Source organism: Tursiops truncatus, chromosome 4, assembly GCF_011762595.2.
Source record: "Tursiops truncatus isolate mTurTru1 chromosome 4, mTurTru1.mat.Y, whole genome shotgun sequence".
NCBI lineage: Eukaryota > Metazoa > Chordata > Mammalia > Artiodactyla > Delphinidae > Tursiops > Tursiops truncatus.
Window position 1 is genome coordinate 39,864,627 of NC_047037.1, and position 17,205 is coordinate 39,881,831.

The 17,205-nt window shown below is 38.6% G+C and overlaps 1 protein-coding gene across 2 annotated transcripts in view; it reads right to left on the reverse strand.

Annotated features, from left to right (window-relative positions):
• Positions 1–10,506: 10,506 nt before the first annotated feature.
• Positions 10,507–17,205, reverse strand: part of KPNA4 (karyopherin subunit alpha 4) — a 55,349-nt gene continuing 48,650 nt past the window's right edge. For both annotated transcript variants that reach the window (XM_033855428.2, XM_019946235.3), the window contains exons 15-17: positions 16,925–17,087; positions 14,225–14,319; positions 10,507–12,579 (exon numbers count right to left, since the gene is read on the reverse strand). In XM_033855428.2, the coding sequence (XP_033711319.1) occupies positions 12,481–12,579; positions 14,225–14,319; positions 16,925–17,087 (357 nt within the window). In that variant the 3' untranslated portion in view covers positions 10,507–12,480. The remainder of the gene's footprint in view (positions 12,580–14,224; positions 14,320–16,924; positions 17,088–17,205) is intronic.

Below are 17,205 nucleotides of genomic sequence, written 5' to 3' on the forward strand. Positions count from 1 at the left end.
TGAAAGGATGCTCAACATCACTAATCATTAGAGAAATGCAAATCAAAACTACAATGAGGTATCACCTCACACCAGTCAGAATGGCCATCATCAAAAAATCTACAAACAATAAATACTGGAGAGGGTGTGGAGAAAAGGGAACCTTCTTGCACTGTTGGTGGGAATGTAAATTGATACAGCCACTATGGAGAACAGTATGGAGGTTCCTTAAAAAACTAAAAATAGAACTACCATACGATTCAGCAATCCCACTACTGGGCATATACCCTAAGAAAACCATAATTCAAAGAGTCATGTACTGCAATGTTCATTGAAGCTCTATTTACAATAGCCAGGACACTGAAGCAACCCAAGTGTCCATTGACGGATGAATGGATAAAGAAGATTGTGGCACATATATACAATGGAATATTACTCAGCCATAAAAAGAAACGAAATTGAGTTATTTGTAGTGAGGTGGATGGATCTAGAGTCTGTCAAACAGAGTGAAGTAAGTCAGAAAGAGAAAAACAAATACCGTATGCTAACACATATATATGGAATCTAAAAAAACAAAAAAAAAAGGTTCTGAAGAACCTAGGGGCAGGACAGGAATAAAGATGCAGACGTAGAGAACGGACTTGAGGACACGGGGAGGGGGAAGGGTAAGCTGGGATGAAGTGAGAGAGTGGCATGGACTTATATATACACTACCAAATGTAAAATAGATGGCTAGTGGGAAGCAGCTGCACAGCACAAGGAGATCAGTTCGGTGCTTTGTGACCACCTAGAGGGGTGGGATAGGGAGTAGATACGGGGATATATGTATAGCTGATTCACTTTGTTATAAAGCAGAAACTAACACACCATTGTAAAGCAATTATACTCCAATAAAGATGTTAAAAAAAACACATCACTTTTCATGAAATGTCTGTGCAAATTTTTCCTCTTTTTTTTTTTTAATTTATTTTTGGCTGCGTTGGGTCTTCGTTGCTGTGCACGGGCTTTCAGTAGTCGTGGCGAGAGGGGACTACTCTTCGCTGCGGTGCACAGGTGTCTCATTGCGGTGGCTCCTCACATTGCGGAGCAGGGGCTCTAGGCACGTGGGCTCAGTAGTTGTGGCTCGCGGGCTCCAGAGTACAGGCTCAGTAGTTGTGGCGCACAGGCTTAGTTGCTCCGCGGCATGTGGGATCTTCCTGGACCAGGGCTCGAACCCATGTCCCCTGCATTGGTAGGCGGATTCTTAACCACTGCACCATCAGGGAAGTCCCCTCATTTTAAACTGGGTTATTTTGTTATCATTGAGTTGTGAGCTTTTATACAGTTTGAGATTACATCGACTTCCTGCAGTGGCATTTAAAGTTTTCTTTACCTTAATCTGGCACACTTCTTATAAAGTTATTCTTTGGATAAAATTTCAACTATACATATATTTTCATCATATCTCCTGTATGATACACACATATATACACTGCTGTGGAAGTATCCTGTTGCAGCTGCTCTGAGGCAGCTGCCATGCTGAGAGAGCATGGCCGGAAGGCAGAGCACAAACTGGTCCCTTAGGGTCTCTGGGCTCTAGTGGTGAATAATAAAAATGGACAATTGCATCCAGAAGTGTCATCCTGCCACAATGGTCTTGTGGTGTTACTCCTGGGCTCTCTAATGACAAAGCCAAACATTGTGCTAGCTGGTAATGGAAAAACATTTACACCAGCCAGCTGCAGTGTCATAAAGTAGGGCAAAGAAGGGTGGACTTGGAGCTGAAAGACAACTGGTAACGGATATACCTCTAAATATTTTTTAGGCCATTCCCTCTTCTCTATTTCTACTGTGTACTGCCCTGTTCAGTACCTCCTTTTCTCATGCCCAATTGCTCTAAGAGCTTCCCAATTGGTCTTCCTGCCTTTATTCTTATCTTCCTGAAATCCATGTTCAACAAAGTTGACACAGTGATTTACTTAAAAGTTCAAATTTGACAATGACACTCTCCCACTTAAAATCCCTAAGTCTCTCCTAAATAAAGCATATTATGTGTTGCTTGTTCTGGTCCCTTCCCACCAACCCTGATGTCAACTTTTAGACTAAAAATGATTCCGTTTTCCCCATCCCTGACATTGCTCACTGGGGAAGGCCCTTGCCCCCCACTTCATCTGGCTAACTCTTGAGTCAGTCAGGAGGGCCCTACGTCCTCCAAGAAGCCTCCCCTGACTGCCTTCCAATGCAGGGGACGTTGGTTCAATCCCTGGTCGGGAAACTAAGATCCCACATGCTGCGGGGCAACTAAGCCCACGTGCTGCAACCACTGAGCCTGCGCAGTCTAGGGCCCGTGCACCACAACTACAGAGAACCCCAAGTGCTGCAACAAACAGCCGGCGCCGCAACTAAGACCAGATGCGTGTGTGTGTGTGTGTGTGTGTGTGTGAGAGAGAGAGAGACAGAGACAGAGAGAGAGAGAGGGAGGGAAGGGAGGGAGGGAGGGAGGGAGGGAGGGAGGGAGAGAGAGAGAAAGAGAAAGAGAAAGAGAGAGAGAGAGAAAGAGAAAGAAAAAGAAAAGAGAAAGAAAAGAAAGGAAGGAAGGAAGAAAAAGAAAAAGAAAGAGAAAAAAAAAAGAGAAAGAGAGAAAGAAAGGAAGGAAGGAAGGAAGGAAGAAAGCAAGCAAGCTCTATGTTCTAGGCAATGTGCTACATGATTCCTGCTATAGTCTAGTATTGTATGAATCTTAATTGTGAACTTCAAGGTGTGCTAAACAAAAGGAATGGAGTTCTATGAGAGCTTTTAATAAAGGAATTTAAGTTGGGCAGTAAGTGCCAGTTTCTCTTAGAAAGTGATGCTTAAGCTAAGAGATGAACAAGGAAAGGGGGGAAGGGGATATTCTAGCAGAGAAAACAAAATCAAAGGCCTCACGAGAGGAGTATCTGAAAAGCCAGTGGAGTCAAAGCACAGAGAAGAGTGGTGTGCGTGAAAAAAATGGCTAGAGAAAAAGGCAGGGGCCAGAAAATGAAAGGCTGTGGCCATGTTAATGATTTTGGCTAAGTCAAGGACATTTGAACATGGACTAGATACTATGAAGGAAGTGTTAATTTTTTAAAGATGTGATATTGCTGTGGTTATGTTAAGAAGTTGTTCTTAATTTTTTAGAGATACATAATGAAATGCCTAGGATTTGCTTCAAAATAATTCAAGGGAGATAGGAATAGTTGGTGGGCCAGAGATGAAACAAGATTGACCATGTGTCGGGACTTCCCTGGCGGTCCAGTGGTTAGGACTCCACACTTCCATTGCAGGGGGCACGGGTTCGATCCCTGGTTGAACTAAGATCCTGCAAGCAGCGCGGTGCAGGGAAAAAAAAAAAAGATTGACTATGTGTTGATGATGGTTGAAGCTGGGTGACGGGTACATGAGGGTTTATTATTTTACTCTACTCTTGCACATGATTAAAATTTCTGGGACTTCCCGCGTGGCACATTGGTTAAGAATCCACCTGCCAATGCAGGGTACATGGGTTCAAGCCCTGGTCCGGGAAGATCCCACATGCCGTGGAGCAACTAAGCCGTGTGCCACAACTACTGAGCCCGTGTGCCACAACAACTGAGCCCGTGTGCCACAACTACTGAAGCCCACACACCTAGAGCCCATGCTCCACAAAGAGAAGCCACCGCAATGAGAAACCCGCGCACCGCAACGAAGGGTAGCCCCCACTTGCCGCAACTAGAGAAAGCCCACGTGCAGCAACAAAGACCCAACACAGCCAGAAATAAATAAATTTTTAAAATAATAAATAAAACTTCCAATGAGAAAAAAGAATGCTGCTTTTTATTCTAAGAGCAGTGAGAAGATATGAAGTGTTCTAGGTAACAACACTGGCACACTCAGATTTGAATTTTAGAAACATCACTCTTGGCTTTAATGCAGAGATCAGATTGAAAGGGAGCCACAGTGGCCAAAGGAAACCATTTTAATAGACTTTTGCAATGGTTCAAGAAAAGAGATGATGGTTGGACTAAGGAGGTAGAAATGGGGATAAGTGAAAGGATGCAAGAGCCATTTTGTAGAACTCAGAGGAGCTGATACTCACTGAGATAGGGAACAATTCAAGAGGACATGCTTGGTGGTAGGAGAGGAAGATCATAGGCTTGGACAAGCTAGAGTTGTGGTTGCCTTTCAGGTATATACGTGGGAATTTCAAGGAAGCAGTATGGAGATTTTAGAGAAAGCTGATACTAAGTTGGAAATCAGTGGCATGTCATAGCTGATCCTTGAAGTGTGATTACTCTATCTTTGCATAGATTAAAGGAAGCTTGGTGTGAGAGGAGAACCCTGGGTTGAGAGTTAAACCCCTTAAACATTTAATGACAGGGAAAAGCATGTGCTAGAAAGGAGATAAAATGCTGGCTAGGAGTTTGGTGGGGAAGGGGAGAGAGAGAGGGAAGGAGGTAGCAATGGTCAGAGGAGGAAAAATAATGTGAATTTGTGAAAATCTAGACGGGAGTGGTCAAGTGTCTCGTTTTTCTGAGTCAAGATAAAGATAAAAAATTGCCCATTTAATCTAGTGACATATAGGCACTGGTGATTTTTCAAGGGCTTTATGGAGTGATGAGGGCAAATGAAAGACTAGTGGGTTCAGAATGAGGCTTGAGCAATTGGAAGAAGCAAACTTCTTAAAAGAACTTTGGCTGTGGTGGTAAGGGGAGGATGGAGCTGGAACGGTAGGGAGGGCTCCACTTTCATTTTTATGTTGGGAGGTATTTGTTGCATGTTCAAATGTTAATGGGAAGGATCACACTGAAGGGGAACAGTTGAATACAAAGGAGAGAAAAGTCATAATTCATAGTGTGAGATTCCTGAGAAGTAGCAGGAGATAGGACTGAAGACAATGGGACTGCCTTAGTTATGAGGAAAGCTATCTATCTCCTCTAATATAAGTCTCTAAGCTGGAAGTGAGCTGAGGAAGTTTCTCTCATATAGTTTCTCTTTGCCACCTCCCCGCCCCTAAAATAGGAAGGGTAATCTACTAAGAATGAGGGAGAAATAGAGGGTTAGGATTTGAAAAAAAATTAAAGTCTGAATAGCCAAATGAAGTCTTAAGTCGGAGATAATGAATTTAGAGATAGTAAGTCTAAATTTTTTGTATGCTCCCTCAAATGCTCTGATGCAGTCCCCAAACAGTGGGGTTTACCAAAGGTACCACGTACACCTGTCACTGTACTTACTTCTTCTAATGTATCCATTTGACTGTCTTTCCCTCAGTAAACTAAATTGAGAGCAAGTACACATTTTAATTGGCTTCATACTCTAACTCCCGACTTAATGCCTAGCCCAACATGGGTTCTCAGGTATTTGTTAAATGTAAAAAATAAGGCTTCTGCCTTTATTTCCAGCAAAAGTTAAAGGGAAATTCTCCTAGCTGCTGTGCTTATTATTTACGTAGGATTATTCTGAGTGCTTTACATGAATTAACTCATTTAAACCACAAAATAACCCACTGGGTAGGCACTACTACATTTTCCATTTTTCAGATGAAGAACCAGAAGCAGCTAAAGTAACTTTACAAGGTTCCACAGGAGTTAAGTGGCAGAGCTAGGATATGAAGCCAGAAACTCTATCAAAGGGGCCACTGTATGAATTTGCTCTTAAAGCCTCTGCAACACTGAACAGGAAAAAATGAGTAAACACCATGGTGATTATCAGAACTGTTTAGATCAGGACTAGATAAAACTGAGGGAGTTCCTTGGGCTTGTTCCTAATTATTTCTAGCACCTAAAAATTTGTATAATTACTAGTCTGGTAGAAGAAAGCTTATGTAATTATTTTAATCAAAGAGCACTGCAACATCAATAACCAAAAAGCATTCTAATAATTCCATACTATAGACTAAAACAGTAATCAGTTACCTTTATGGTTTGGATACTTTCTTTGTAAAAACACTATTATGATACAGATATTTCAATAAATCACACATTTCAAAAATTAATTGCATCAATAGTATTATATATTAGGTTACCCCCTGCTTTATATTATGGAAGGCTGGTATTTGAAAGACACATGACGATGCATTGCAATATCCTGTGAGTGTCAGATATCCAGATCTGACATTGGGTAAATATCAAAAGTGAAAAAAGAAAATAAAGAATTGAGCATTCATCTGGCAATGAATGCCTTCCTACAGAAAGCATTCTAAACTTCAGATGCAATGAGGCAAACTGAAAAGTTCCAAATTGAAGAGTTTTAGAAATAGTCACTACTATCAGTTCATGTGAGAGGTTGTATTGTAATCACAAACCTTTGAGCGTCTACAGAACTCATGGCACTTTCATGGGGTTTACAGAGCTTTGTTTATTTGCTGACTTTGGCCCTTAAGAAGCTTACAATTTAGTGGAAAGACTAAAATGCAGATGTGATAGAGCAGTGACTGAACAGACTCTACAGACTGAAAAATTACCATCGGTGTAAAACACACACTGCAAAGTGAGAGCTAATGGGGATGGCAAGGGTAGTAGACGGTACTGTATATATTTGGCTTCCTGAAGGAGACAGATATCTGGAATGTTCAAGGTATGTAAAGTGGTTGAGAATTCAGGATCCAAACAAGACACTTCCTATCTGCTACCTCTAGCTTTCTTTACTCTCTGCAGCTGGGAAGAACGGCAAAAGAGTTACCCGGGGATAGAGAAAACAGGGAAACAAACTTTTCGGTACATCACTAGTTGACTCAAACTGGAACAAAGTTACTATTTAGGTACCTTCACAGCTCCTTAACAGCTTTCCTATAACCATCTTAAACAGGTTCAAAGGGGGGGAAAAAAAAAGATAAAACCCAGTTTCTCTGCATCAGTTATATGGTTACATACGCTGGGCATCTTGTAGATCACACTGGGAGCTACTAGATTTGAGGCAGTATGTAATTTGTTTATGGAGGGAGCACACTGGCAAGTACAAAGGGAAATGGTTGGAGATAGAAAATACCCATAATAGGTTAATAGATAAATTTTACGTTAATGAGTTGAACAGAGGGGACAACCCCTGAGAAACAAGAAGTACGGCAGTAAGGCAGGAGAGACTAAGGGTATGTCGATTTCTTCCCAACCCCACAACTATGAGCCAAAATGACTTTTGGCTGTGTGGCATGTGGGATCTTAGTGCTCCGGCTGGGAACGGAACCTGTGCGCCCTGCAGTGGAAGCGTGGAGTCTTAACCACTGGACCGCCAGCGGTTTCCCTGTTTTTGTTTTTTTTAAGATAAGAGAAATACCCTCCTAAGCTGAGTCCAAGTGTTGGATATTAGCATTATAGTATCCAATTACAAAATCAGTAAAAAGGTAACCATGTAGAAAATATGGGGGAAAGGTGGCTCAGAATGCTCAAAATCCAGAGGACGAGAGAGGATGGGACACTGAACGAATGATATGGAAGCAGGATTCATGCTTGAAGAATAACAGAAAGAAATGAAAAGGTTATAAAAAATTTTCTTCACGAAGAATAAAACTGGAAGAACTGACAGTCTGGAAAAACTAAGTTAACCTGGAGTAAGCATAGTTAGAGCTGCAAAGATGCAAAACTTGTGGAGAGAAGGTAGAAATTGGGCCAACAATGTAAGTGATAAGAGAGGAGTGCAGGGACTTCCCTGGTGGCGCAGTGGTTAAGAATCCACCTGCCAATGCAGGGGACATGGATTCGAGCCCTGGTCCGGGAAGATCCCACATGCCGCAGAGCAACTAAGCCCGTGCGCCACAACTACTGAGCCTGCGCTCTAGAGCCCATGAGCCCCAACTACTGAGCCCGCGTGCCACAACTACTGAGCCTGCTTGCCACAACTACTGAAGCCCACGTGCCACTACTGAGCCCGCATGCCACAACTACTGAAGCCCACGTGCCTAGAGCCCGTGCTCTGCAACGAGAAGCCACCACGAGAAGCCCACGCACCACAACTAAGAGTATCCCCCGCTTGCCACAACTAGAGAAAGCCTGTGCCCAGCAACGAAGACCCAATGCAGCCAAAGATAAATTAATTAATTTTTTTTAAAAAATAAAAAAAGACAGGAGTGCAGGCCTCTGGCAAGAGGTAAATCAGAAATGTGCAGGGCGGTATTTACTTTCCTTCACACTCAGCTGCTCTTATACACCAAGTAGCAGCTGTCAAGTCAATTTTATAAACAGTACATCCTGGCATGGACATCCTGAACCAAATTTGTCACCTAAAGGGCCTGAATTTAGAATATTCAAAATTGATGGAACTGCTTAGTTGTATCTTGAGAAAAAACATTCAATCTACCTTCCTGTATATTATTGACATGATAGTTAATATGCAATGTGACACTACAGTTCAGTTGCTTCTGATCACACTGGAATACAGGCTTTACAAATCTTCGTTTTTTCCGTCTTCCTTTAACTTAGGAATTAACTCATTACAATAAGACTACAAATGTGCACTTTGATTTTATTTAAAGGCATATGTGCATAATTTCATTACTTATATTTTTAAAGAGTATACACTTCATTAATGTGTTTGTTAAAAAGAAAAACCATTTTCTCCTTAAATGTTTAAAATGTCAAGTTTAGGAAGTAAATAATCCATTAAACCTCAGGAGTTAACTGGTAACTTTTTTTGATTCAAGCTAAATTGGCCTGTTTGTAGTTCACCTTCTTAATATCCATAATGAAAGATCAATTTTTGGAAACTCAAAGAAATCAAATACAGTGGACCCTTGAACAACATGTGTTTGAACTGCTTGGGTTCACTTATACATGGACTTTTTTCACTAAATATGCACTACAGTACTACATGATCTGTGGCTGGTTGAATCCTTGGATGTGGAACCACGGATATGAGGATTTTCGATTTTTGACTGTGCAGAGGGCCGGCACCCCTAACCCCAGCTTTGTTCAAGGGACTAGCTACACAGCACTTAGATTGTACTTAACAATTATTTACATGGCATTTACACTGTATTAGGTATCACAAGTAATCTAAAGATGATTTAAAGTACAGTTGACCCTGTAGTATTTAGTGAAAAAAAACTGGCATTTAAGTGGGCCTGCAAAGTCCATACTGTTCAAGGGTCAACTGTAATTTCAAAACTCACAAGCTTCTATAAGAATTAGTGTTAGCCATTCCTCAAAATACAGATATGAAAAGCTGCATAAACATTTTTTTGCATTGGCTCACAAATTTAAATGAACTCAGTTTTAGAACAGTAATTGAAAGCATAGCTTCCAATGGTATGGGAGGTACAATCTGGGTCTTCTCTAGCCCTTAGTAGCTGTCTGGCCTTGATCAAGTCACTTCTTCACAACTCTATCATCTGAAGCGGGGGACTGGGACAGTTCATTCATATTCTGAAATTCAGACTCCCACAGAACCCCTAAAACTGTATGTATATGCATTTTGGAAGGAAGCCGGTGCAAAGTTCTCAATAGATTCTCACAGGTAAACTTCATCTAAAAATAAGTTTGCAATATATTACTGATCACTTCTAAACTGCTCCAGCTCTAAATACTAGTATTTCTTTGTGGTATAGGAACTCTAAGATGGCTCTCAAGATTCCCTGGTGTACATACCCTTTATAATCCCCTTTACTCAAGTGTTGGCAGGATATGTGAATATGATGGATATCATTCTGTGATTAGGCTATGGTATAAGGCAAAGAGAAAGGGATGTTGCAGGTATAATTAAGGTACTAATCAGTTTGGCTTTGGGTCAATCAAAAGGGAGATTACAGGGCTTCCCTGGTGGCGCAGTGGTTGAGAGTCCGCCTGCCGATGCAGGGGACACGGGTTCGTGCCCCGGTCCAGGAAGATCCCACATGCCGCGAAACGGCCAGGCCCATGAGCAGTGGCCGCTGAGCCTGCGCGTCCGGAGCCTGTGCTCCGCAACGGGAGAGGCCACAACAGTGAGAGGTCTGCATACCGCAAAAAAAAAAAGGGAGATTATAATGGGTGGGCCTGATTTAATCAGGCGAGCCCTTTAAAAGAGAGCTTAGGGCCTTCTCTGAGATCAGATTCTCCTGCAGGCCTTGAATAAGCAAGCTGCCATGAGTCCTGCATCTGTAAGAAAATTATTCTATAAAATCACTTGGCCTATTATAACCTCACTGGCTTACTTTGAACCAGGTTTTTGTTTACTAAGAAACATGAATTATGCAAAGTACTATTATGTTCACCTTCTGGTAACTTAAGCCATTTGTAAAAACCATGCTTTGTATGCAATCTATTTGGAACCATATGTTGTAGTTACAGAAATACTTAAAATATAGCTCAAGTTGTCTCTCTCAGTCCATTTTGCTGGAGGGGTGAAGGAAGGTCAAAAGCTTGGTTTGGACAGGGAGAAAGTAGAAGCAAAGATGGTGTCACCTGAACAAATTCAGTCAGTTAGAATATTAATACGTCTATACCGAAATTAAATAACTTAAGAAATTTCTTCTGTAATGTTGGGTCTATATCAAAAGCTTATGAAAGACAAGCAAACATAAGCCACTGAGTTACTCTAACTTTACACTAATATATGAAAAAATCCACACAGCACACACACACGCCCCATGTAAAACATTGCTTTGAGTTTTAATGTTTATCTCCCCAAGACAGCCTAGCCTGCACTCTACTTGGATAAATTTTACAAGCTAGTTTTCTGCTGCTTCTAGTTTTAAACTTTAACCATGTTTCTGATGACAAGGAATGCTGCAAAAATACTCTAGTTCAACAAAGAGTTATGATCACAAAATAATTTTTATCCATTCTACAGTGTTTCAGAATTACCAGTTGATTTTTAAACACAAAGTAGATATAGATGCTAATGGTGGCTAATCTGGTATGTTCTTATAGCAAACTGTTGTTCATGCAACACTTGTGCTCAAAGGGGAAGGCACAGGATTTCCTACAATGAGCCACCTTATAAAGAGTTCTTTTTGTACAAATTAATTTATGTCACATTTAATTTAGTGTGCATAACCTCGAAACTGAGGCATTATTCCAATTTATAAAAACCACTTGCATAACTTTTATGCAAGTTTTAAAAATACAAAGTTTTCTCCCTAAAGTGGCTCAAAATAGATTGTTCATGGCTGCCTACATCTAAGATAAAAAGATTCTAAAACAATTGAACAGATTAGGCATATTATTAAAGGTGTTCAAACCATTACTTGATTTGTACATCTACTCAAACCTCTTCATCGGTCTTTATTCAGCAGTACATATGCACCAAATTCCATTTTAGAAGTTTCCATATCATTTTCATAGAAAACAAAGTTTGAAAACAAGTAACATTTAAACACAGCACGGTATTCTACCACAACTGAAACTTTTTTCTTCTTCTTCTTTACAGGACTCAACAAAATCTAAAAATGAACTAGGCTGTAGATTTACCTCATGCAAAGATCTTTATGTTATCTCTGAAAATGAAAAGGATGGCTTTTTAAAGCACATTTTACTGTTTTATACTATTATGGTAACTTGTGTACTGCAACACAGTCTATTTTGAGGGAAATTTATGGTTTTTTTCATGCAAAAATCTACACAAATTAGTTTTGATGATATGGAAAGCTTTTCATAGCATCAAACATTCATCTGGTGCAAATGCACAGGGAAACCTTCCTGAAAGTTTTCTGACTTGAGAAGCAACTAAAAAGCCATACTAGGTAAAGTAAATAAAAACTAAAAACAAAACAAAAACCCCACAAAAAAAAAACAAAAAAACAAACAAAAAAAAAAAACTAAAAAAAAAAAAAAAAACCCACAAAAAAAAAAGAGGGGGAAAAAAAAGGAGGGGTGGGAAAAGGGAAGAAGGGAAATAGAAAACACAGGCTGCAGAGTACACCAATGTCTGCTGCTGAACTGGTCTTTGTTTTCATGTCCAGTGTACAGTAACACTTATGATCTCACTTTGATGATTTACTAGGTTTGTTATCAGCCCCCTGAAGGCAAATCAAGCTTGCATGCGTTCACATACAGCACCACAACCATACTCTCGTACACAGTCACTCCAGGACTAGGAGTCTGCTTCATGAATGAAGAGCCCTAGATTTCAAAGATGAACCTGGCTCTCTATCACTGAGCCAGACATTCATTCAACATTGTCCATTCACACACTGCTTCATAGCAAGGCCTGGGCTCATTTTCCTTTGACTTATATGGGCATCCTATTCTCTTTTATGCTTATAAGGCTTGAAGATGACATTACTGCACTTTCCCCTCAGCGGATATAATGTCAATGTTCCTCCTCAGGCACTGAATATCTGTGACCTGTAGCCCTTTTACTCTGAACAACCTAAATAAGCATTCATGTAAAGTTTTCATTACATTTTGCCACTCATTCTCACTCGCACCCACTCGCCATCTTGACCTCATTTGGGCATTTTCCGTGATTCCAAATGAAATCTTCACATTTTCTTTCCCGATTTAATGCAGCAGCAGATCCCATGAGCCAAGCTTGATGGATCAAACCTTTTTATATATATGTGTATATATATATATATCTCAGTGCTGCATTGTACCTAACTTCCACAACATCTTTCTAAAACTGGAACCCTTCTGTTGGTACATTGGCAGATGAATTGAAACCAAATGTTCCACCTTGTATTGCCTCTGGAACAAGACTAGGATCTTCATCAATCTAAGGGAAAAAAGGAAAAAGAAGGTGATAATTAGTTTAAAAAAAAATAGCATTGTAGTACTATTTCCATTTAAAAAGCATGGGAGGGCTTCCCTGGTGACGCAGTGGCTAAGAATCCACCTGCCAATGCAGGGGACACGGGTTCGAGCCCTGGTCCCGGAAGATCCCACATGCCGCAGAGCAACTAAGCCCATGCGCCACAACTACTGAGCCTGCGCTCTAGAGCCCGTGCTCCACAACAAGAGAAGCCACCGCAATGAGAAGCCCCCACACCGTAACAAAGACCCAACACAGCCAAAAATAAATAAATTAATAAATTAAAAAAAAAAAAGTATGGGAGATGATGGGTGCCAACACTGTCCTACCACCCCTTTAGAAACCTGAAACACTTTATAAAGGCTTTTTCTTAAGAGATGCCAAAAAGAGAGGAAACTTAAGAGAATATGCAAAACGTATATCTTCTGAAAGAATGAAAGAAATGGTCCTACATCTCAGAGTATACTCACTGTAATGCTACCACTTTTGGAGAGTAAGTGTATTCTTTGGTTTATCTTTTAATAGCAATTGGAGACAAATGACTTTTGAGCTTAAAGTAGTAAAATAATAGCTCTGCTAAAAATGTATAATATTCTTTCTATATGCTTTATATCTAAACGTTGAAATTCCACAAAATTATGCACCTATAGTGTAGTTCCTATAAATAGGCACATCATCTTTATTATTCTTTTCATGATGCAACAGAGTAAACAAGACCTGCACGTTGAAGTATCAGAAATCATAAGGCTTTATGTATACCTAATTATCAATTAGGACTTCTAAAAACCCAACTTTAAGACATGTGACAAAAACTACCTTTAAAAAAGTATACTTTTCAACTACTATTATATTTTAAATAGGACTTAGCTTGATAATCTGTAATTCTTCTTTAGTATTGTCCTTGTCAAGTTAATGTTCAAATCATGCATGCTTAACAAAATATTTAATAACATTCCATTTTTTTTTTGAAGAGTTGAGAAAATAATTCAAGAGATCCACTGGTGGTTCTATCTATAATCACTATAATTTTCTAAGAAACAACTGCTTTAATTTTAGATTTAACTTTCCCAAAGAGGTGATACTAAAAATAATTCTTTAATTTCAATTACCATATACTGACAATCTGAAGATACTCTTCTGGACTATACCTTACATTATATAGTAATATATATATTATTATAAGAAATAATTATATTTCTTGATAATTTTTTTCATTTTATCTATTTATCTTTGTATTAGTTTTTGGTGACCAACTAAAAATAACAGTGACAATATATTCAAATACAGATTAATTATTGTCATAATGGATTTATTATAGGATATACTAGGCTTCACTGTTTTGTTTATAAAGACATCAAGGGAAAATAAAGCCTGATTTATCCACTGTCAAAAATTCTTTTTTTTTTGCCATTACAGCTAGTACTACTTTTTAATACCTTGAAGGACTTTAAAATACTGAAATATTTGTACTTCTGAAATAAGTAACATTACTGTCATATATCTATTTCAATTCCATTCCCCCCGAATACATACATATATGTCCTAGCTTACATTTCATCCAGACTTATGCTTATACATAAAACTAAGAAAATTATAAAATTATTAATACATCATCTGAAGAGAAGAACTGATCAATGATCTCATAGGCCAATTTGTAGATGTCTTCATTTTCATGATTTTGAAGTTGTTCAATTTTCTCCAGTCCTGTAAGAAATTTTATGAAGTGAAATAACGGTAATATTTAAAAAGCAGTGACAAAAAAAGTTACAATAATCTTGGGAACACAAAATCCAATTTTGAGGAATTTATTCTAAAGGTGAATCTTATAAATAAAAAGGTTTTATGCACAAAAATATAGCATATTTATCTTTTAAAAATTATCTGAGTATCTAATTACATATAAACATAAGCAATGGGACATCTACTCAGCAGAATAACTATACACATCAGTGTTTATAAAGAGTAATAACATGTAAAATTGCTTTGTTAAAAGTTAAAAGCTGGGAGATCCCTGGTGGCCAGGTGGTTAGGACTCTGGGCTTTCACTGCTGTGTGGGCCCGGATTCAATCCCTGGTCGGGGAACTGAGATCCCACAAGCCATGTGGCATGGCCAAAAACACACACACACACACACACACACATCCCCAAAGATGCAAGGAAAAAAAAAGTTAAAAGCAAATTCCTTCTACTTTGTAGCATCTGCCAAGTTTTTCTAGTGAGCATTTAGGAAAAGAACTTTTAAGTACTCGTGATTAATAAATATGAATGTTAAGACAGCTATTCAAGTATAATGAAAAATGATCAAGATCAACCACAGTATTTCAGGGGAAAAGGGAATTTTCCCTGTAAATATTAATAAATTTATTAAATCATAGGCAGAATATATTAACTTAACCTATTGATATGCAAACTGGATATTGTTTTGCTTTACAGGAGTAATAATTACTTTTAAGGCCTCTGAATTAAAGTGAAATTGCCCTTTCATGAGTGTTCTTCCTTTATCTATTCTTTAAGTGGAGGAAGTTGTTATGGGCATGTTTCTCACTTTTCACATTCTCTTTATGGGGCCCTTCCATGAAAAAGTTTAACTACTACATATAGGCTGAGGACTTATAACTCTATGGCTTCATTTCTTTTCTGAGCTTCAGATGTTGAAAATCTTAAACATGTATGATAATTCCACAAGGATATTTCAACAGGTATCTAAAACTCAAACTATCCAAAACACAATTTGTTCTTTGCCATTCTTCATTTACGCTGTTTATTATACTGTATTCTTATTGGTGATAATCAACAACAGTTTGAAATCTGAGAGACAGACTAATAAATTCCCCTTACCCTCAATACTCTATAATCAAATCTCAAAAACCTTAAAGTCTATCCATTTCTTGAATCTTGTCATCTCCCCCTTTTCTCTATTATCACTGCCTTCATTTATTGTGGCCTCAACACAATAAATAGAAACCACCTAGGTGGTTTCCTGCTTGTCTCTAAATGGTTCCATTCCCCTCATATCCATGGCTCCATTTAAATACATCAATTCACTAGGTAAAATCTTCCAATGGCTTGTCATACCCTACAGCAGAATCCTTTGGGAAGTTTATAAGATACATATTCCTAGGGCTCGCCTCCAGTGAAGTAGGCAATGCTCAAGATCTATATTTTTATTTTAATATATAAAAATAAATTTTTAATAATTAAAATGTTTATATGGTAAAAGAAAAAAACATACAAGTAGGAAAAATTTTTAACAATTCCTGCTTTTAATTTTTCTGGTACTCCCTTTCTAATTATTTCCCTAACAGTATTTCCCCATGTCCTGTTCCCAACTTGATAGTTATGCATTTTTTGTTGCTGTTCTATTTGTCACTTTAATAACTTTAAAAATACTTACTTCTTATTAATTTTCAAGCCTCTGAACTCTACTAAGGAAGCTGAAGATACTGGTTCTCCTACTCCTAGTTACCTCTCCCTCCTTTCATTTACTTCTCAACTTCCATCAGAAAGATCTTTACTTTTATGCTTATTCAGGTTGATAACATTTACATGTTATTCCACAGCCATATCTGAGACTTCCATGTTCTGTCTACATGTTAATCCTAAGGGTTGAAAGCTAAGACATGTTGTTTATCTTCCTGGTGGCTCTGGTACACTGCCAGATTTGGGAACTACTGCCCTAAAGTATCTGCTGTGCTACAAAGCTTCTAAGACTGCAGGGGCCTGGTCAATGGCTAAGTCTGCAGCCTTGTCTTTTGGCAGTTTCTACCTCATATTTTGTGATTCAGCAACACTAAACTACTTATAATTTGCTGAATGCTATTTCTCACCTCAGACTTTGCTCATGGTGTTATTTCTGCCTGGAACACCTTTCATCCCTTTTTACTTTATTAATCCTTATTCATCTCTCAAAATCCAGCTCAGGTGTCACTTCCTGCTTCTTCCAGGATGGATTAGGGTATTTCCTTTTGTTGTACATTTCTATTAGGGTAATTAGCACATTAAATCAGTTCATATTTATCTCCACGACTAGACTACATGCCTTGAGGGAAAGGACTGTGTCTTGTTTACCACCGTCTTCCCAGTACCTTAGCACAGTGCCTGTTCAATATATGGCAACAATTCAGTTACCTAAGCATATGCAAGAAGCTGAGCAGCACTGTACATATAGAATACACTATTTACTTTATTCTATTACTTGATTATCTAAGACAGAAAAATACAGAAGTGCTGTATTAGTTAGAAAATAAAAGTAGTTACAAAAAGAACATTAAAATGTGGAATAATATCAATAGCTTATAATAAACTTACCTCCACATTCTTCTATAAGATTGGCTATGGTTTCTGCCTCATCTTCAGCCATTTTTAATATATTACTTAGTCCATCGAGTACTACTTGCACAACTTGTGCATCTTTTACAGTCAGCAAATTGCAAAAAGGTGGGATAACATTTTGTTGGATTAGGTAGGCCACCTGAAGAATGAAAATACCATGATATGATAAGTGTTAAGTGAACTTCATGCGTGCACCCTATTATCTCACTGGAATAATTTTTTTTTTTTAAATTTTCATTACTATCTATCTAGCTAGC